This window comes from Nyctereutes procyonoides, unplaced genomic scaffold, assembly GCF_905146905.1.
Source record: "Nyctereutes procyonoides isolate TBG_1078 unplaced genomic scaffold, NYPRO_anot_genome, whole genome shotgun sequence".
NCBI lineage: Eukaryota > Metazoa > Chordata > Mammalia > Carnivora > Canidae > Nyctereutes > Nyctereutes procyonoides.
Genome location: NW_026575133.1, coordinates 16,583,669 through 16,605,448, shown reverse-complemented (window position 1 = coordinate 16,605,448; position 21,780 = coordinate 16,583,669). Strand labels below are relative to the sequence as shown.

The 21,780-nt window shown below is 46.1% G+C and overlaps 1 protein-coding gene across 30 annotated transcripts in view; it reads right to left on the bottom strand.

Moving 5' to 3' along the window:
• The window catches only part of TCF7L2 (transcription factor 7 like 2), a 201,423-nt gene that overhangs the window by 21,783 nt on the left and 157,860 nt on the right, over positions 1 to 21,780 (bottom strand). For 26 of the 30 annotated variants that reach the window (XM_055300462.1, XM_055300464.1, XM_055300461.1 and 23 more), the window contains 2 exons: positions 4,140 to 4,272; positions 1,800 to 1,902 (listed from right to left, as the gene is read on the bottom strand). In XM_055300462.1, coding sequence (XP_055156437.1) covers positions 1,800 to 1,902; positions 4,140 to 4,272 — 236 coding nt within the window. The remainder of the gene's footprint in view (positions 1 to 1,799; positions 1,903 to 4,139; positions 4,273 to 21,780) is intronic. The other 4 variants (XM_055300465.1, XM_055300467.1, XM_055300479.1 and 1 more) reach the window with 1 other exon arrangement.

The window sequence follows — 21,780 nt, the reverse complement described above, 5'->3', positions numbered from 1 at the left end:
TTTGAATGCCATAAATCTGATAGGAATGGCTAATTAAATTTTATAACCTCTGCTTATGTCAATAGAGACCCTCTCCCCAAGCTGAAACTAGGTGTTTTGTTGTAATAATTAAAGGCGAAGTCTCGCTTGCTTTAATGGAGCCATCACACTAATTGAGGGCTACACATCCAAAGGAAAACAATAATGAATGTAAATTTATACCAAAATAAAGTACAGTGAATCAAAGGACTTCAGTTACGCTTTGGGCCTCTTTCGGTATTTAGATCTCGGTGAGAAAACATTAAATTAACAGAGCTTAATTTGTAGCCTTTTGTCAAATTAACAAGTGTTGACAAGAGTTACCGGGGGGAGAGTCCCCAAGAAGAATTGTGGGTAACCAATAGACAATCACACCTCATTACAATAATTAAAAAATACAGCAACATGCAAAATAGCATCCTCATGAAAGACACACAACTTTTTCTGACAGAGGGTTGTCTGAGTTGGCTATTCCTTTTTATCTAGCTTTCAAATATCTACCCATCAGCTGTACGGGGCAAGGGATAACAGAGAACCATTCGAGGAATGGCCCCATTTTCTGAGGAAGAGATGGGACACAAGCTCATGTTCATGTCTAACCTCCAAAACAAAATGAAAGGAGCAAAAAATAAACAGAAAGTACACCCATGGTTGGTATTTTGTACAGCTACTTCATAATACAGGCTGTTTTTCACAAAACAAGGTAGAGTCTGTTCAACTAGAGAAATACTAGGTGAACTACTTCAAAACCATATCTTCTGTAAGGCTATCAAAGGGTGTGTCTTCCCCAAGACCCCAAATTCTGACTTTTACCAGGATGTATTCCTGTTAAGACAACAAATTGTCCTTGTTTTTTGGAGTAGAGATCACTGATAAACATGGAGAAACACATACACAAAAATGCAATCACAAAACAGCTATTAATATGCATACACACATGCATACTCATGCACCATATGCTTATGCATTAAAGGCCTTTCTACTCTGGCTTTGAAACACACATTTTTAAAGTTGTCTAAGGAAGGTTAATGGCTAGTACTATAAAAGCAAGGCTGGGTGACAGGAAGACAAATCGTAAAAGGCAGTTTGGTGCCCTGCACACTGCCAGGAGCCTTGGCTGGCACTCAGGAAGGACCCACATGCTGGAGTAGGGATTCCAGATCCCCCACCCCGCCCCCCATAATTAGGTGAACCAAGAATCTCAGAAAGATGCTGGTTGCACTCTGTCTGTTGAGAAAACAGACAGAGTGCACTTTCCACTTCTGTTGCCAACCTTGGGAGTCACATTCCAGATGACAGGGTTAGGGGATTCTGAGAGAATAACCCCCCACTCTCACCCCTGGATTTCAAAATGACATTCTGCCTGTTCCCCCGCCCAGGCTACTTCAAACCAACAGGACCCCAGGCTGGGCTGCCACCAGCAGAAGAGCCATGATCAGCTTCCTTTGATAGAAGCCCTCAGAGCCTCTATAGTTTCCAAAGTATCTTAAGGACACTTTTGTTCAGAGAGAAGCCTAGAGTCTTTGGGGACTGTGGGTTCAGAATGCTAAGTATCAATAACCTTTTTCCTACATGGCCCATCCGAGGGCCTGCTTCCCACAGGGCACCTTCGTAAGCATCTTCCCTACATGCCCCTCCTCCCTGCAGCCCTTGCTCACCACCCATCTTCTGAAACACACACACACACACACACACACACACACACACACACACGCACAGGATAAATAATAAGCATGCCCATGTAAGAAACAAAAAGGGAATTAAAAAATGGAACTCCTTACTGTGGTACTAACCATCCTAGCGGATGGGGGATTTGTCCTACGGTGCCGGGCGATAGCGGGTAATACGGAGATATATCTGGAGGGTGCGGAGGCCGTGGGATTCCTGGGAGAAGAAGTGGCATTTTAGGTACAAAGGTGGAGAGAAGGAAAGAGAAACTGCCAGGGGATGGGAATCAGTAAAGGAGGACGGAGACTTCTCTTCTTTGACGCTAGCGCGAGATTCCTTCCGTGACCATGATCGTTGTGGGTAAGTTCTGTTCACTATCTCTCCCCACCCTACCTTGATAAATTGGTTTATCTCACTGGAGGTGGATGGGTACTTGGGGTAAACGCCGCTTTGGGTTACTTCTGCCTTACGGGATCAGAGTGATTATTGAAAATTAAAGAAAAATCTGAAGGCTTGGCACCAGTAGGTGATCAGGTCATATAAATCCTCTGCCCTCCTGACTTGGGCCTCCACTCCTTTTAATTCTAATGACTTGTCTGCATGAGACTTATTCCTCTAGGTTTCTAATACGCCTTTTAAGTTTCGGCTTTTTGAAGGGTTACTCTTGCCTGCTTTCAAAAAAAAAAAAAAAAAAAAAAGGTTAACTCCTCTAGAAATGTCCACCTCAGCTTAGGGGATGAGCAGAAATTCACCACAAGGCATGGACTCTTGCCCAGGGTAGATCCTGAACTGAGCAGACCAGCAGGCCGGAGGCCTGGCAGGCTCCACTCTAGAACCTAACCGTCTGGAAGTGTCACCTGGAAGAATCAGCCCTACCTGCTTGCTGACCAGGTAGTCCTGCATCATAAGAGCTAGGAACGCACACATGACACACCTGAGCACACCCTGAAGGCCCGTGCCACTGCACACTTACTTATCCCACAGGAGCACATCCTGTAATCAATTCTGAGAAAAGCAAGAGCGCTGGGAGCAATTCTGACACCGAGGAACTGATCTAAAGAGCTGAAGGGGAAGAAAACGAACAATGCTACAGAATTAACGCAGTACTGGAGGTAATGAGCTGCACGTCCGTGGATGAAAACTATTCCATTTTTTTTTTAATTCATTCAGGAAGCTTTTAATCTGTAAGTTAAGTCTCCCTGGGTGACATTTTCATGCAGACATTGCTTTCTCTCTATTACAAAAACCAAACAGATTAGCTGGTCTTGGACCCTACACCAAGCCATTTGCACACTTGAAAGAATGTTCGCAGAGGAAAAGTAAACAGTCTGCAGACGTTAATCATATGTTTTACGATAACCATTTAAAAGCTATTCCCTGTACTACCATTATTTAAATGAGACGTTGATGCTGCCATTCACTTGTAGAGCCTGGGGCCCGCTGGCGGCCTGCTCCAGCCATCCAAGCACCAGGCTGGGTCCCCCGGAGCACAAAGGGGGCTCAGAAGCTGGTGAAAACCAGCTAATGTGTGGCTTCATTCAGGGGCAGCAAAGTCTGCATGAACGGGCAATCTACCTCAGCTCAACACCAAACAATCCCCTCTGACGAAGTGACACGGAATAGCCATTTAGAATTCATCCTTCTAATTAACTAGCTGGTTAGAGAAACCCCAGCCAGTGTACTGCCCAGCGTGGCCTGGCCTTCACTGCTCTCCCATACTACCCCTCTAGGAGCGGTAGCCGGAGGCTTGCTTGAAATCTTGTTACAGGGTGGGCTACAAGTAACCCTGCTGTCTCGGTGAGTACATGGGATGAAAAGGAGGGGGGAAAGTGTAAAGGCTGAAGGATGACATGGCCCCATCTGCCTGAGACTCTATTGGTTGTTCCACCATGGACTTGGTTTTCACATTTGTATAATGGACTTGGTGATACCCAGGATACTGTAGGGGAACAAGAACCGAAATCAGCAAAGACAACGCAGGACCCAGTGCTGTGGCCTCTAGAGGCTGGACCAGTAAATCATCATCAAGTGACTGGTTCCCTTGGCTGCTGAGGGAACCAGGGCTTTGGTTGGGGAGTCATGCTGGAAGGGCTCCCGTATTCCCAACTTGCTGAGAGGGAGGCTACGAGACACCTCCACAACTATAACTGCCTCCAAGCCTGCTTGTGGCTCTTGGAGTTACTTAAAAGCTACCCCTGAAAAACAGTGCAAGATTCACAGCCAGGCCCTCTGGGGTACTGGGAGATCTAGAACAATGGTTAGCACTACACATGGACTTCCCCTAAGGAGAGGAGAAGCTACTCCATCCCCAGGCACTGGCCTCCCCAAAGAGCTTTCTTCTCAGCACCCAGGAGAGGAACAGGAGCCCCCACTCTCTGCCCCCCCATCCCTCCCCAGCAGGTGAGACGGCCCCAGACCCAACACACCCTCTTGGTACCATGTGCACGGCCTACCTGTTTTGGGGTCTACGTCAGCTGGTAAGTGTGGAGGTGGGTTTCCCGGGGTGAAGTGCTCATTGCTGTACGTGATGAGCGGCGTGAGAGGGTGAACATGGTGAGGGTGCTGCACGACGGGCACTTTGTTCGACTGTGGGCAGGAGAGACAGAGGAGGACACCGTCAAGCTGGCTCCTGGTAACTGATGAGACTTCTGAACACTCCACCCCCCCCCCAGTGAGTGGGGGGCTGGCCCATGCCCTTCCGCCCTCCGTCCTGCTCTCCCTCCCTCCCAGAGTTTGTAAGAGGTGCTGGATTCTACCCACAGCCCTGGCCCCAATCCATGGATTACAATAACCGATATTTATAAGGAACGCTCTCAGGGTAGACATGCTTCCCTGTTTCCCTCCCTATGGGGCCTGGCTTTGAAAACACCTCCTGCACCACCACCCCATCATGGACCCCGACTGTGCGCTTTTCCAATGGGCAGCTACATCGGAAGTGGGGACTTTAATCTACCAGGCCACTGGGTTCCTGCAAGGGGTGAAGGGGGGGTGTCTCTGACCCCAGGGCCCCAGCAGAGGGACCTTCAGCAGGCAAACAGGCTTCCCAGGGGGCAGGCTAGGAAAACCTTCCTTTACAAGAAACCCAGGAGGACCCAAATCCCAGCTACCCAGCCTCCATATCCACCACCTCGGGCTCCTAATCGCTCCCCACCCCTGGGAAGCAGCGGGAAGGCCACAATCCTTCCCAGACAGCACGGATGAAAAGCCCCACTCCTGGTCTGGTTGGGGGTGTGAACTTTACCAGAAAGCCCTAAACTGCCAGGCAAGCACCTGCATATTTTATGCAGATCACAGCAGCCCCGAATTCATTAGGAATTTCATTAGGAAGTCATGGGGGAACACTAATAAATTAACTGAATGATGATAAATCGGGCTAATAAAAGGTGTGCAATTTAGAAACAGGCAGTTCTAGCAAACAAAGTACAGGCATTTATATGTTCAGGAAGGGTAGATAGAGCAGGAAAAAAAGAAAAGCGTTTTAAAGATTTTTCTAGTTGCCATGACCAGACCTTCCCAAATTCTTCACCTCCTCCCTCCCACACCCCTCTCAGTCCACCCCACCCCCTCCACTATGCGGTGCTGTTACTTAGCCCAGCAAGATCACAAAGAAAAAATGGAAGCTGAAACAAGCGAACTACTGGGCCATTTACTGAGAGTAATCCAATTGCAAAAAAACCCTATTCCCCATAGAGGATTTTCACTAAAATCCTACAACAGGGACATTTAACCAGATTAGGTACCAGCGAAGATAAAGAGGCTAGTATTAGATGATGAATGGATTAGAGTCAAGTTCCATTTCAGAACGTGTCTTCATTTCCTTTTATTACTTTTAGGAAGGCACAACTTGCATTAACATCAAGGAAAAGGAATTGCATTACAAGGAAAGAAGTGAGGTTTCAATGCTGCCCACTAGTGCCTCTTGAGTTCAGGGACCACCGAGCAGTTAAGTTCGCTTTACGTTTTCCTTCTTGTCCTTTTTTTTTTTTTTTTTAATGAGTAAGGAAGGGGTATAAACATAGAAAGAATATTTCTCACCCCAGTTAATTGTGGGGAAGGCATCTCTAAAAGGGGCTTCTAACTTTCACGAGCATGTTCGGAAAGGAAAATATGGCCTTCTTCCATGTGCTCCAGAAAAAAACAAAACAAAACAAAACTACAGAAAAAGAAGTCGACACTTGCAATAGCCTGGTTTAACGATGCCCATAAACAACCGGACACTTTCAGAGGAGACTAGCTAGTTGCTCAAAGAGCCTTATGCTGTGAATTACCAGTTTGCAATCAAAGCACTGAAATGAAAAGCACCAAAGCTAAGGGAGCTTGGGTAACACTTCCCTAGCAGCCATGAAGGTCTGGGCAAGGCCAAAGCCAGCAGAGTGAAGGGCTGCTGCCCCAGGGCCAGAACCAGCATCTTACGGACATGCACTGAGGATTATTTTTGGGGGGAACATATCTGCTTAGGGCAAGTTGAAAAGTAACCATCAAATGGACTCTTACTGTATGCTGGGGTGGAGAGGAGGAAGAAAAGGAGAGCGAGGGAGAGGAAGGGACAGAACCCAGGCAGAGGGCGTGAAGACCCGCAGGAGGAAAGGAAAAGGAGTACTGCCACTTTCCAGAAATGTTTTTATTTGGTTGGAAAGATACACACCTTCTGAAATGAAAGAAGGCAGACCAGTTCCAGATGGTTTAAACTAAGTGCAGAAAAGCTAGGAGAGGAGTTAGGAGGAACCACAGATAACCCAAAGCAGGGAAGACAGTCGCTGAGAGGTTGAGGGACCACCATAAGCAATGGAAGGAAGCAAAGGATGGGGGTACGAGGGCCCGGTAGTGGGAGTGGAGCCTACAGTTCTTGGCACTGGCTGGCTCAAGCTTCTCTCAGGATGCTTGTTACGAATCTCAATACCTGATCCTCGGAACCTGACGCAGTAGGCCTGAGCTCAGGCCCCAGGCATCTTGACTTGGCCTATTGAGGGCAACAGGTGGCAGCTCTATCTGTTCAGTCATGACCCGGAGACCAAAGAACCACATGTGCACAGACAAGCATAAAGGTTAAGAGGCCTTAACACCCACTCCCTCAGCACCTGGGTCCTAATCATGGATCACGAATCCTAGATCTCAAGAAAATCCAAGAACTTAGCACAGAACCTACCACATGGTAAGCATAGGAATGGTGGTTTACTATTCCCGTTATTTATTATTTTATCGTTATGGAGAAGCTGCCCGATGGCACAGTTCTGTCTACAGTTCAGATGCACAAATTCCATGGCTGCCTTCCAAGCAGGACTAACAGGAAACGTGGGGAAAACCTTTCTCTACTTGTCTAGCAAAGGATGAAGACAGAATCTGTGCAACAGTGTCCACTGGATGTAGGATTCAAAAGTTAATTTCCCCCTCTTCCTCTTAGAACCATGTAGGAAGGTCATTCTGACACAAATCAGACACCATCACCTTCATACTATTTTGTACACTCGAGCCTAGCCTAGGCTAGTGTTTTTTCCTGTCCAGTCAAGCTCTATAATATGGAAGGGGGTAGATTCGAAGCCACTGCTACCCAGCTTTAAAAAGGGAATATGGGAGCCCTCTTGGGACGTGTTTCTCTTCTCTGATTGTGACTGTAGTCCAGGCAGGTGGCTAGGGAACCACACATCTCTCCAGACTGGCTGGTTCCCAAGTAAGCAGGAGGAAGGCATGCAGTCATACCCACAGAAACCAGGGTCTAGGCATGATTCCCACACGCGCTGCCTGTACCTGGACTGCTGCTATGCTTGGGAGGATGTTACTCTTGAAAATGCCCATCTCTCCACTCTCAGGACTCCGGGGTCCTTTTCTTGCTATTTCACATCACGTCCATGCTAGAGTCTCACGTATGTACCTTTCTTGGTCCCAGTGTAGCTAAGTTCCTGAAGGACTAAGACTGTGTCTTCTAGAACTTTCTCTCCCCTGTCATGCCCAGTTTGTATGTGGCAGTGGTGAGACTCAAAAGCTGCCAAAGATCCACTGAATTCCAATTACAGCGTCAGAAGAAGAGAAGGACAGGACCAGTCTCACAGATTCATTCACTAAAATGGAGTGTACTTAGAATCATACAACAAAGCTGGATAGGCCTTCAGAAACCAGCTGGTCTTATACTTTATTAGTACAGTACCTTAAAAGTGGTTTTAGAGGCCCCTAGCATGTACACAGTGACCAAGAGTGAGGGCTATGAATGCAAGGAAGACTAGACTGAAATTATAACTGACCAGTCTAGCTCTGCAACCTGTTTCAGGAGCTTCATCCTCTCTCTGCAAACTCCAAATGAGAACAGGGGTCAACTTCAGAGCATCATTGTGAAAATTATGGCTCACGCCTGTAACAATGCTCAACACTGGGCCTGGCACAGAGCTGTACACATGCAATATAAAGAAGCTTTGAAAAATACTATCCAGTGAGTACTAATGAGGAGTGCTCAGGGAAGGTAGGGCTGGCCATCCCTCTAGTATGTTCTCATTAAAGTCTCAGATGGGAAATGGATCCACAGGCTGCACGTCTTATTTCACAAACAAGATGTTCATTGTAGGGCTAGAGTGTATGGATGTTTTGTGGTCACCTCACAAGTACATGCTCTTTAAAAAAAAAAGTGATATTAATAAATATATTTTTTAATCTCTTTTGAGCAAAAACCATCACTTTATCATGACAACAGAGAAGAATGACCGCAGAGGAGTTTAAAGTTAAACAGGAATTGCTAGATATGACCAAAGGCCTTTCCAGAATCAGGCAGAGGGCCTTGAACAAGTAAGAGTTCATGTAAGTGAAGCACTAACCAATCCAAAAAGCCAATGTCCCTTAGACCTTCCCCTTCCTGACCATCAGTGCCCACTTCTTTAAAGAGGTCTTAAAGGATTGTGTTCATAACTGTTACCACCCTAAGAAAATTCAACTGTGAAAAATACCTTTCCTGGGGGAAGGACACACACAACCTTCCAGAAATGACCCAGGGAATCTAAATGAAAGCAATACTCTATGCTGGGAGTACTGGTGGGATAAACAGCAGGAAATATGCACCTCTCCCCCTTTTATCTTTTGACAGACAGAGTCCACTATTTGAGGCAAACAACTACAACACAGAACCAGGTACCTTTTCGGTAACTACCTTCCCCTAAATATCAAGTAGGTCTTCAAAACTACCTGGTGTGTGTGTGTGTGTGTGTGTGTGTGTGTGTGTGTGTGTGAGAGAGAGAGAGAGAGAGAGAGAGAGAGAGAGAGAGAGAGATCATGCTCTCCAGCGACAGCTAACTAACAACATTCGAGGTCGGGGTGGCAGTGGTCACGGCAACTTGCACGGAAAGCCTAGTTACTAGTATCTAACCCTTTAGGAATATTATGAACACTAGGAATCTCTGAGCCACAAAAACAGCAAACATGAATAAAATATTCCTTGTAAGGTCCAGGAGTTATGCTACAGTTGCCCATATACACCCACTCCCTCAGCACCTGGCACTCACTCCCAGAGTCACCTAGAACCCTTCGTCTAGATGATCTGAGGAGAGAGGAGCACGGAGTAGCTGCTGGTCCTGAAGCTCCACAGTCAACCGCAGCACGGCTCACCGCTGCCACCTTTGAATGCAGCCTTGCCACTGTACCTGCCTTGGTGTTGAGTAGGATATGCTAAATATTAAGTCCTCGTAACACACCTATGAAGTAGCTGGAGTTTCTTATTAGTGCCACACAGTAGGTGTCCCAGGCCATGTGCCTTGGGAAGGTCTGCACACTCACCTGCCTGACTCCACCACCCCCTGGTGTCTGCAGAGACTGGTGCTGGGATAGGGTTCACTGCCATGCTAATGGTGAGTGGCACCCCATGACCTCAGCCTGGGCCAACTGGACAGAGATGCTTCAGGACTCACCAAGGGATCTGTTCCTCACACCTTCACCTACCAGTCTCTGGAACCTAGACCAGTTTCAGCAAATACTGCCTCCTGCTACCCAACCCCGCAAGTTAGGAGTAGCTCAGGGCTCCCTGCCTCAGCGAGAACACTCCCCTGCCATAGAGCACCAGGGACTTTTAGCAGTGGATTTTCTAACGTGTGGCTGATTATGGGTGGTGGGGGATAAAGACATTTCATGGGATGTTTCTGCACCTCAAATAGAGAGAGGCAACCAGGATCAGGGCCCAGCAGGGTTCTGGTGATAAAAACAACACACGCCATCAGTTCCGGCTGACAAGAAACTAAATAAAAAGTCAGCTAAAAAAACTTGAACCACTAAATGAAGTAAACAGTATCTATTTAAAGGGAACAAAAATCCTCATCTGACCGTAAATCATTAGGGCTTTCTGTTTTCTACCTGGAGTGATGGCTGCTACCCAGAGCAACGTCTTCACCCAGTTCTGGTCATTATGCTCTATGGGTTTTGAGCACCTAATAGTTAAATGATTAAGGGAATAAAAGGGGGGGGGGTATCCTTTACCGAACCTCAGAGCACACAAAACCTTTCCACCCACCCGAAGTATTCATCCCACTACAGTGCGGGGAGCCAGGAGAGGGTGCCCCTGTGGCTGACCTCTGACCTCTCAAGAACCCTTAAGCAACAGTGCTCAGCAACTTGCCCCCGCCACCCTCATCGCCAAGCGCCCACACACCCGTCCGAATGCTGCTCGTGATTTGGAACCCGGCAAATGAAAGATTGATTCAGGCACTTCTAGATCTCCCTGCTACCCCTCCTCTAACCCCGACCCCTCAACCTTCTGTAACTGTGGGGAACCCAAAGGGAATGAAAGCTTGCCATTCACCTCGCAACCTATTAATCAGCAGACGTTGAAAACAAATAGAGCCATTGCTGGCCCCGGCCTCTCCGCCGGTCCTCCTCTTCAATACTCCCCTATTGCTCTCCTTTTCTGCAGAAGAAAAATGGGGCCAGAAAGTGCCTTGAGGAGCCCAGCACAATAAAACAAAAGCAGCACAGAGGAGCATTTGTCAGCCTTTTCCCCTCCCCAGGGTGGATATGGAAGGTCTTCAGTGGTCTTAGGTTCCCCAGCCCTCCCAGGGGCTGAAATCAGCTTCGCGAAGGGACACTGTTCATTCCGGGTTTACATTAAAAAAATGGGTTGCTGAGCTAGCTCTTCTCCATGCATTTTGCTGGATGCTGCTTACTACGGCTGCATCAAGGCCAATGGCGACTAGCAAACCCTTCATGATGCTGCACGTCACTGGAGCCACAGAGCACCGCTGGAGAGGAGGGGGTGGAGATGAAGGAGGGGCTGTTTCTTCCTCATCAACAACCCTCTGTGACTCAACTAGTCCTATTTTTTCAGGCGATGGAACAGAGAGTGGTGGAATGGTCAATGAAGGTAGCCCTCTTGCCCTGACAAACCCATTCCCCCAACAATGAGCACCCACTTCGGCTGCTAGAACGTCAGGAGACATGCTCAGCAGCCTGGATCCAGGGCTGCACATACAGGTCCATCTCGACTTACCTAGTGAACATCTCACTATTGCATCTTGCCAAGCTCCTACACACACAGGAGTAAAGGGTGGCAGACAGGCTTCCACCCTTGGCCAGATGGACTTCTGCAGACATTTTGCTCTGCACCTCTCCCCATGACAGCTCCAGAAGCCCCCCAGCCAGGACCCCTCGTCCAACACCCAAAGTCCCCTGGAGGTCGAGAGCTTCTCCTCCTGAAGGGCCTGCTCCCAGCTAATGGCACACTGTTTCCCTGGACAAAACTTATACTGATAGCAAGAGCACTGCTGCTGAAAAGAACAAGGAAGAGAGAAGGCTTCACAGGGTTCAAGTTTTGCTCGGAGAATGGAGGTGGTTGAGAGAAAGGAGGTCCGCCTGTGAGTTGCAGAAAGACCCACCCTTTGACTGCAGCACACGGCCTAACTCACCTGGCCCGTGCTGCTGGGGACTCTGTGCCCACCACAAGGCTGCCAGATTACAGCTGCTGGAGCCTGAGGGAGCCTGGCATCGGGGTGCTCCTTGTTTGTCTGGTAAACTGGATGGCTGGACCCTCCTGCAACCCCAGAATCAAATCCATGGAGACGGCAATAAGAGGAAGAGAGTCTCCCTGCCTTCTACAAAATTCTGCAGACTCACAGTTTCTCATACTCACACAAGCATTAAAATTCTTTGTGCAGGGAAATGACTGAGCAGGGCAGGCAGGGAGAGAAAAAATGTGCAGCCAATCTTCATCCAAATTCTCTCACACATATGCATATACACAGAACTAACTCAAACCATCCTAAGCCCTCCGCCTTTTTTTTGTTTTGTTTTCTCCCCTGGTTCCTGCCATAATACAACCACCCAGCTGGTAACACACCACACAGATTGCCAAGCATTCAGGGTCTGGGGGCCAAACTCTCCTCTTAATGACCTTTTCTTAATCCCCCAAAAGGAGGAGGGGCAGGCTGGGAGTGGGGCTGGAGGTGTCAGGGTGGGGGAGTGGGCACACGAAGGGGAACATTTTAACCTGGAAAATAAAGATGTGCTCCAGCTGCTCGGCTTTGTGAGAGCCGCAGCCAAGGGCCGACCCAGCAAAGCTGTGCTTTCACAGGCTCTTGAACAATTACTTCCAGTTAAGTTCATTAAACATAATTTATTTCCACTCATTCTCATTTATTTCCCAATAAAAAGAAAGCATCCCATTGTGCTTTCCCCCAACTAACCTTTAAAGCACTTGCAAGCTTAAGTCTTGGCCCGCCCGGTCCAGGCTGGCCCCTGACAAGTGAGTTCCCAGGATTTTCTTCCTGCCTATGTCCCTCCGGGAGCATGCCACAGCATGGCAGGGGTCAGTGAGGGGGTGCAGCAGGCACAACGGGGTCTTCTAACTGTCTTAATCCTCCGCGGGGTCCTCTGACTGTCCTAATCCTCCACCGGGTCTCAGAAATGAAGAACCAACCACTTCACTCCTAAGAAATTTCCCAGTAGTTTGCAACCTCCAACCTCCTGCAAGATATTTCTCACTACTTGAGTATTAAATGATTAGTGTTAGCATAATCAGTCTTGTGGAGTGTCCAAGTTTGCACAGAATGTTTGAGAATTGGGTAAGAGGGTACAGCTGTTTCTGGGAGAGCAGATTTTCAAAACAGAGCCAGGAATAAAACTAACCTATTCCAAATGAAGAAATCCAAAAGCTCGAATTCTCAAAACAATTTAAAAAAAATAATGATTTCCAGGTTACATCCCCCCCCCCCAGAAAAACCCCAACAACCCCAAATCTAGGGATTCCTGAATATAATGGAAAGGAAATCACCAATTTTGATTTAGAGTAAATTTTAAGTACATAATGGTTATTACATCCTGGGGATTTCAAGAAAGTAGTGAACAAAACCTGATACCAAGCCTTCTAATTTATTTACAATGACCAGCTGTATAAAAAGGTCTTTTATTTTTCTAATACACTCTGTGCCTAACTTTCAAATCTAGACGGTACTGTATTTGAAATTCATGCCTGCTACATGGAGTCTCATAAGTGCTCTTTGAAACAGCTGTTTCCTTCAGAAAGCAGGTGAATCTCTCCCTAGAAAAGAGCAGGCAAATGAAGAGGAGGGATGAATGTTTTCCTGTGGCCCAATGGGCACAAATGCCCCCAAACCCTGGATTCAGCAGGAATTCAGCCAATGACAGATCCAAAGGTAGTAGTGCATTGTTCTGCTCTATTTTGCCCTCTGAGTGTCCCAAACGTGGACATCCTTTAAGGGACACCTACCTACAGTCTCAATAAATGATACACGTGAAAAGGACATGACCCCCTCTAAAAGCAAGTTGACGAGTTAGAAGTTTAACGAAACGAGGGAATGACCCAGGCAAAGTCCAATTAAAAAAAAAAAAATCTTCAAATGTGTGCAGAAGTATGTAATCTGGAAGTATGTAATCTGGAGGGCATGGCAAGATTTCATCACATTCCAAAATGTTGCAGAAGGAAAGAATTCCATTCCATAGCTCTTGGCCAGGCCCCCCACCAACCCCAAACCACAAAAGGGAGGTTTCCCTAAGAATATAAGGTTGCAGGCTCTGTTGCTTCCAGAAAATGCCGATGCAGCAGCCTGTTGTGACAATACAAAGATCATAATATCTGTATCATTGGAGTCGTCGGGAATTCACCCTTTCAAACAACTCCCTTCTCATGAGACATCAAGAATGGAGGGTGAGCGGCCACCAAAGCAGCAGGACTGCTATTAAGTAACCCAAGTAATTTGAGTAAACAAAGCTCTGGAACCTTTCAGGAATCTCAGAAAGGGAGACTGGGCTGGGTTGGGAAATTTACGGCAACACAACTTAGACATTCGCAGTGCCAGCTTGTACGGTCTTCCCCACGACTCTGGACAGTTCACATGATCGTAGAGTTAACTAGAAAAGTTGCACCCCAAGACATACATCTGTCATCCCTTCATGCTCGACTACAGAAGCATTTACCACTTTGAGTTTTAATTGGATATCTAGGATTTAATTCCTGATTTTGAAAACAGAAGGACTCCTGTAAGTCTGCTGTAGATTTCATGTTTTCTTCCCCCCAAAAAAATCAGATCTAAGAGCTGACTGACTACTGCAAAGGTTTCTGTGTTTGGCCACTCAACAACAAAAAAATAGTAATAAAAGTCATCATAGAAATCACCTCCAAATTAGAGAATGCCTTTATAGCTGTGGCAAGGATCTGACCCAACAGTTGAACAGAGTGAAGTGTAACCTAAGCCCCGAACTGGTCTTGCAAAAGGATCCTCTTCCTAATCATTAACACCACAATGGGCTGCCATGGGTCTCCTGCTCCCGTTTCCGGAACACATTTTATATTAAGTTTTTAAAAACACAGACCCCAAGAGCAAGCCTGTAGCCCTAAAAGGCTTGCATCTAAATTTGGAGATTTAAAATAAATACAACTGAAGACAGAGCAACAGAAAGTTAGCATTAAATATGAAAGGAAAACACAGTTTACACAAGCCCTGCTACTGTAAAAGCCTGAATGTTCGGACGCTTCAAAGCTTTGAAAGTATGCTCCTCTCTGAGGCAACGTCATTCTCCCTTCTCTTTCTTCCAATGGAGCCCACCCTGGTGGGTGAAGGAGAAAAATTTATTTGTTAAAAGAAATCCTAAACCCCACCACCCCTTTCCGGATCCCCAGCTTACTGGAACTTGGGGAGCCGGCTCTGCAGGCTCTGCATTGCTATATAGCTTAAGGACTGTGATGAAAGTCAAGCTTTCTCTTCTCCTCATCCTTTTTTTTTTTTTTAACCCTTTCTCCCCACTCCCCAAAACACTGCTATGGAAAGTACATAGTGAAAGGGCACAGCGTGAACTGACCATTTATTCTTGGTTTTGTTTTTGTCTTCCCATCGTCTGAATTAAGAGGGGGAAAAAAGTCGCAGAGGTTTAATGGTCAAGACCATAAGCAAGGACACGGAACGCACACGCGCGCGCGCACACACACACACACACACACCCCACTACTCACCCAGCAATTCAAATTGAGGTGCCAACCGCCCAACTGCTGGAAGAGAGAGAGCCCGGAGGCCACTGTGCCTCCCTTCCCACTCAAATCTTCCATCCCCACTAAAACTGCATCCCTAGGGTACATAATAGCTTTGGTCTTCTTTCTCTCCACCTCACAAAAAACTTTCTCTGTACCTTCAAGATGGGACTGGGCCAGCTTTTTTCTCCTCCCTGACTGCTTTTCTCACTTTTCTTCTTCCTCCCAGCCTTCCCTCCCTTTATGCCTTTCACTTAAAGATCTGGAAAAAAGCATCTTAATAGATAGAGAAGGCTCCAAATTTCTGCCCTGGTTTTACTCAAAACGCTCTAGAGTTCTCACTCACGTTGCCCATCATTGTTCTGTTAATTCATCCCCTTCCACACGCATCCTCCCTCAAAAACCAAAACCAAAAGAAAGAAAACATAAAGAAACACAGCAAAAAGAAACCTAATCATCTAGTTCAACTGGTTGCAGACTGATTTTTTTTTCATCTTAATTAAAAAACAAAACAACAAAACAAAAAAACCTCCTTCTAGTTTCTAATCTCTCCCACTACAAAATCCGTGAAGGAGAGGGGGAAGGCCCATTCTCCCCAGCCAGCCAGGACACCTAAGCGAAGTCCCCCTCCCTCACCCGTTACCTTGGGCAGCAGGGACAGAGCTACCGCTAAGAGTAGCTAAGAAATTACGGTCAGCCATGAGGGAAAATGATCAACCGAATGCGGTAGGCAGGCACTTTATCTGCAAGATTGTCAAATCCCTCAAAACAAATTTCTTCGAGAGAGAGGGCTGCATTGCAGAGGAGGAGGGAGGGGGAAAGTATATTTTCTTGTCACAGTGACACGGGAGTGACACTTGGTAGGGCCTTGTCTGCCAAACACGCACACACACCCTCTCTTCCTTCTAGAGTAAAAGACTGCTGGAAAGATTTTCAACTGACCTCTCTGGAAGCAGAAGAACGTAAGCTTCCTGTGTTTCCTGGCATTCTAGCAGCCATACGGCTAACTTGCTTTCTGACTGTTGAGTTTTGTGAGCTTTCCCCAGAATGAGAGAGACAGAGATAGAGAGACACACAGAGACACACACAGAGAGAAGAGACCGCAAAGGAATGCAAAAGGCTAGCCCTAAACCCCACAAACCCGACTTACTTTTCCTGGGGTTCTCATAGGATCCAGGGCCGGGTACATTTGTGTGGGTTTAACTTAATTGGAGTTGAGAGACTCAGACATCACAGGCCTGAAATCGTCCTCTTTTACATGAAGGAGGGGAGTGTGGGAGGGTGGCTGCTCCAGGAGGGGTTAAAGAGAGAAGAAACTTACAGAGGACCAAAGGAGCCTTTCGGGTCCACTCCCACCCCGAGTGTTAAATAATTTCCCCCCTTGTTCAAAAGCACACACACAACTCTGATTTGCATGCAGGTAAGAAAACACCTCTGCTGCCACATGGCATCCTGGACCTGTCTTGCTTTGAAGCAAGACCAGTGGCAAAGATTTGGTTTCTTCTGGCGGCAGGACACCCAACATCGAGGAGATGTTTTTAATTTACCGACCCGACTGCCCAGCTGTTTATAGGACTCTTGTCATGACGTTGCTTTTTAAAACACCAGACAAGTTAATAACTCTCGCTCCACCCCCCCACCCGCCTCCTCCCTCCCCCCCCCAAAAAAAAAAACAAAAACAAAGGGTGGAAGGGCTTAAAGATAACCAAAAAGTGAGACTTCTTCATTTTCTTCTTTTCTTCTTTTTTTAAAATACTGCTCTGTGGCCCCTCTTCTAGACTTATCCGGCCTTCCTGTGTGTCAGGCAGCAATCTTTAAGGTCCTTAGTACCAAAACAAAACCCTGCCATTTCCCTTTACATGGCGGTAACAAAAGCAATGAGCCTCCAGTCTGACAAGTAAAAAGCCCCAACCACACAGTCCCTAATTGCCTCCCCTCCCTCTATTCACGCGGACCACCACACTCCGGCAGCTGCCTTTGTCACACAGGCAATTTCTTAAGTAAACTGCAAGTTTCCCTCCCCGCTGATGGACAGCTCCCAATCATTGAGCAACAATAACTTATAAAGTGCGGCAAACAGGATGGGCAACTTTGACTCGGTATTTTCTGGCTTTCTCAAAAGACAAGCAAAATGGAAACAGCAAGATGAGCCAACACATTCCAGACAGACCTCCTCCTCCTCCTCCTCCTCCTCCTCCTTAAAAAGAACAGGGAAATCTGGTGAATCTCTTCAAACTCACTCCTCCTAAGAAACCGCTTCCTGATACCTGCTGTCCCATTGCCCTATCCTCAAGTCAGTCCCCAGGGTGGCCCCAAAGTGTCAGAAGAATATTTCCAGGAAAAGAAAAAAAAAAAATCAAAAGGTAATGGGATACTGAAAAGTTCTACGGGATTAAAAAAAAAAAAAAAAAACAACTTCCTCAAACCAAAATCAAACAACAACAATAAAAAAGTGAGAGTTTCCTTTCCTTTTAGCATGAAATCACAATCAAGTGGAGGAGAAATAAAATAAGGAGCGGGAGAGGCTGCCTATTTATGCCCCACGGTCCTCAGTCACAGCAGCAGCAAAAGTTCTGGTGCTCTGCTTTAAATACAGAAGTTTGGGACAGGAGGAAGGAGAAATGGGTCTTGCATGAAATCTATACGGAAAGTAGAAAAATGCGGACCCTTTATGAAAATATTTGGGTATAGAGAGGAAGGAGGGGAGCCAGGAGGGTGGAGCGTCTGGGACTTTCACTTGGTGGGTGAAAAGGAACGAACCCCCCCGCCCCAAGCAGTCACTTCGGGAGTTCAACAATAATACTAAGGCAGGTCTGCGCTGTCGCGAGCTAAAAGTTCGGAGTAGAAAAGTACTGTCATTTTCTCTTTTTCGTTATTCTTTATTTTTTTTTTAAAGAGAGTTAAGCGGGGGGGGGGGGGGAATTTAAAAAAAAAAAAAGGCCTAGTCCATCGGGCACCTTACCAGTCAAGGGACATCAATCTTTAAAAGTTATTGCAAAGTGACAGCGGAGCGGGTGAAAGCTGAGACCCGGAGCATGCAAGGCATTGGACAGGCAGGGGCGCGGCGGGGCGGCGCGCGCGGGTGCAGCGAGGATGCACGGGGATGCGCGGGGATGCAGCGGGGATGCAGCGGGGATGCGCGGGGATGCGCGGGGATGCAGCGGGGATGCGCGGGGATGCGCGGGGATGCAGCGCACCGGGCTCCGCGCCGCCCGCCCGCCCGCCCGCCCGCCCGCCGCCCGCCGCCCGCCCGCCCGCCGCTTACCATCTAGAGCGGGTTGCGGGGCTCTCCTTCCCGCCGCCGGCTCGCGGGCATGCTGCCGCCCGCCCCGATGGCCGCCGACGGCCCGCGCCCGCCGCAGGCTCCACTGGAGGGCAGCACCCGCCCTGCAGCCGCGCGGCGCGCCCGCAGCACAGGGGAGCAGCACACACCAGCAGCGCCGCCAGACAGGATGCTCACGCACAGTTCCATTCACAGAATTATCTCGCTTGATAGGGAAGGGCACAATAACTGGGATCTCCCCCAGATTCCACAACAATCCACCCCCCCAAAGGAAGGGAGGGGGTGTTTAAAAAAAAAAAAAAGGCAGGGCTTTCTTACTTTTTTTTTTTTTCTCCTCTCCCCCAACCCGGCATTCAATCAAAAGAACAAAGCCTGATATTTTGTTTGCCAACTTGGCAAACATAAAGGCAATTTCAATAGTCCAAAGAAGTTCACCTAAGTTGGCGAAAGTAATGCTTTGCAGTTCTCCAGTGAAATTAAGCTTTAATAGCTATCTGATGCCATTCAGAGAAGGAAAGGGGAGGAAACTAGCTGAATTTAGATAAAGTTAGAGGACCACTTCACTCCTCTAAGTTTTTTTGCCTGCTGAAAGTACCCTCAAAATTCTTGACAACATCCAGAGCTTAATTATCTTGCTGAATTCTTTTTTTTTTTTTTTTGGTGGGGGAAACACAAAAGCCAAAATAGACCATTAAAAACACCAATATGTAAAGGAATTCAGAACAATTTACTGTATAACATTTTTCATGACTAACTTAAAAAAAAAAAAAAAACCTACCGAAACTTGTGGATGTGTTCCTTTAAAGCAAATGGTCCTAACACATATTAAACCACCGCTGCGCGTCTTCTAAGCATAGTAGGAAAAAATGACTATTGATCTTCAAATAGCGATAATTGAAAAGATCAAAAAGATTAAACAAAATCAAGAATGTGCTGACTTACCATGCTATGCTTTTTTGTTGCAACTTTGTAGAAATTTCACTCAAAGAAACTGCATCAGAGGTGTCAAATTTTTTAGCGGACTGTGATCGTATTATTTCCGCAGCCCTGCCTTCCAATGCTTCAGAACTTTTTTCCCTTTCTCTTTTTTGTTTGTGGTACCTAGCTTTTTGCTATAGACTTTAAAAGCCTTCAGCTCAGCAAACCAGCACAAATTATCTTGCCACCTTGCGCAGCTCTGATGCTTTGGCCGCTAACTTTGGAAGGCCCTTTACTACTGCATCAAAATTAGCATTGTCAAAGCAGTTAATGAATATTAATATTGTATTTGTCATTGGAGCCGGCCCGTTGCTGAACTCCGAGTCATCCATCAGGGACAAGATTAAGAACACAATTATTTCTGACTGACAGGGACCAAATCTGCTAGAATTTTTTTTTTTAAACAATTCGGGGGGAAAAAAACCCACAATATCATCATCTTAAGGTGTCTCCCAAGAGACTGGGAACCAGATTAATACGCTTTTAATGAAGTAGAGATCATTATGTATGAAGGGGAAGAAAAAAAAAAGATGTACTATTCAAGCTATTTAGTTATGGTGGCGGCTAGAAATTTAAAAAAAAAATGCAGACGGCATATCTTTTTCGACAGCTGTCCAGATTTTATTCATACTGTTCTAAAGAAAAAGACTTTTTTTTTCTGAAATCTTTTCCTTTAAAAAAAAAAAAAAAAAAAGAACAGAGAACAAGCGATTCGTCCCATCTGGGATAATTTTCCATGTCTTCACTTTTACTGTAGCAGCCCAGGAAAGACAGCACGGTAAATAATTCCTACACAAATTTGACAAGAAACACCTTCATCAGCTCGGCTCCTTCCACCTCTATTCCCCAGATTCCAAGCACTGTCTCTCTCACTTTATTCAGGATGAACCATTACATTTATAGAAACTCTTACGTTCCCTTTAGCAGTGACATCTTTCTGGAATAAACACACAGGAAACAACACAACTCAACGAAAGCCTGCTCACACACACCGCAGATCTGGAGTCACCGTTACAGACAGAGTACCCATTACACAACTGAGAAGCCAAGATTATCGAATTTGTGGTGCCGCAAAGTTGACATGGAAGTTTTGCCAGAAATTCAACTAACAAACACCTAATGAACTGAACCATCAACCCAGTAGCAGAAACAGGTCTTCCGAGATTATGAAAACAAAACTTTCTCTTACAAAATCGGCAAAAGACTAATGAAGAGGAATTAAGTTTAAAAACTTGCAGCTTACCTGGCATAACCAAATTATTTGAATTCACCAAAATCATTTCAACATCTATAGGTCATGCAAAGTTACATCATGTATAACTAGATTATACACAAATACACACATGGATATATATGGCGATTTCTTAGACGTTTTAGGAATAACGTGCTTCGTTGGCTTGCTCCATATAAATTGTCTTCGAGATGGTATTTCCACCCCCTTTTCGTATTTTAAATGTGGTAAAAAGGGGAGAACTAAAAGGGATAAAATGACAGATGTGATGGTTAATCTTACCCAATGAATCGTGGGGGTCTAGGTAAAGCCGTAATGGCCACTGAGCTAATCTACAACACCCACTGACCACCCCACTGGCCTTCTAATACCATTATCAACCCTTAGATGAACATTCTAAATTAGAGTTTTGTTCGAAAAGGGTGTGAATCTGACCTTCGATGCTGGGAAGCCGGTGCTGTACATACAGATGGTAAAGTTCTTATAAAAAAAAATTTTTTTTAAGGTTTCTTCTTTCTCGCGATTTGCATCTTTGAACTCTGGATCTTTACACCCTCCTCTTTGCACACACACACACACACACACACACACACACACACCCTCCCCAAATCCCATCCTGTAATAGTCACTGATGTCATCTCCATCACACACCCCACAATGTTTATGCTTATCCCGTAAGAAGGACCTAGTAAGAAGGACCTAAACAAAACCACTGAAAACAAAGACAAATCCCCAACACACACACAAACATTCCCCCCGGCCCAACTTTCCTCCTCTCTTTCAAATTACCAGCACCTTTACCTATCACTTTCTTTATGCCCAACAAACCTCTGGAATATATCATAAAAATGGGGAGATGTGAGACAAAATCTTATAAAGGATTGAGAAACAGCTCAGTAAGAAAGAATCCAAAGAATCCATGTGTTTGAATGCGCATGAAGTTATGCTATAAAGAAGGGAAGAAAAATCTCCTGAAGAGCTCCTTTTTAAAAATTTTTAAGTGGAATCAAAATGGACTTGTATCAAATTATTATTGTCTAGATATTATTCACTTAAGGAGAGATTCCTGATGCTACTTTAAAAGAAAAAAAAATCAACATAACTCCCCCATGATGTAAGCATTTTCAAAGCTCCCTTCAAAAACCACAAACATATTTTGTG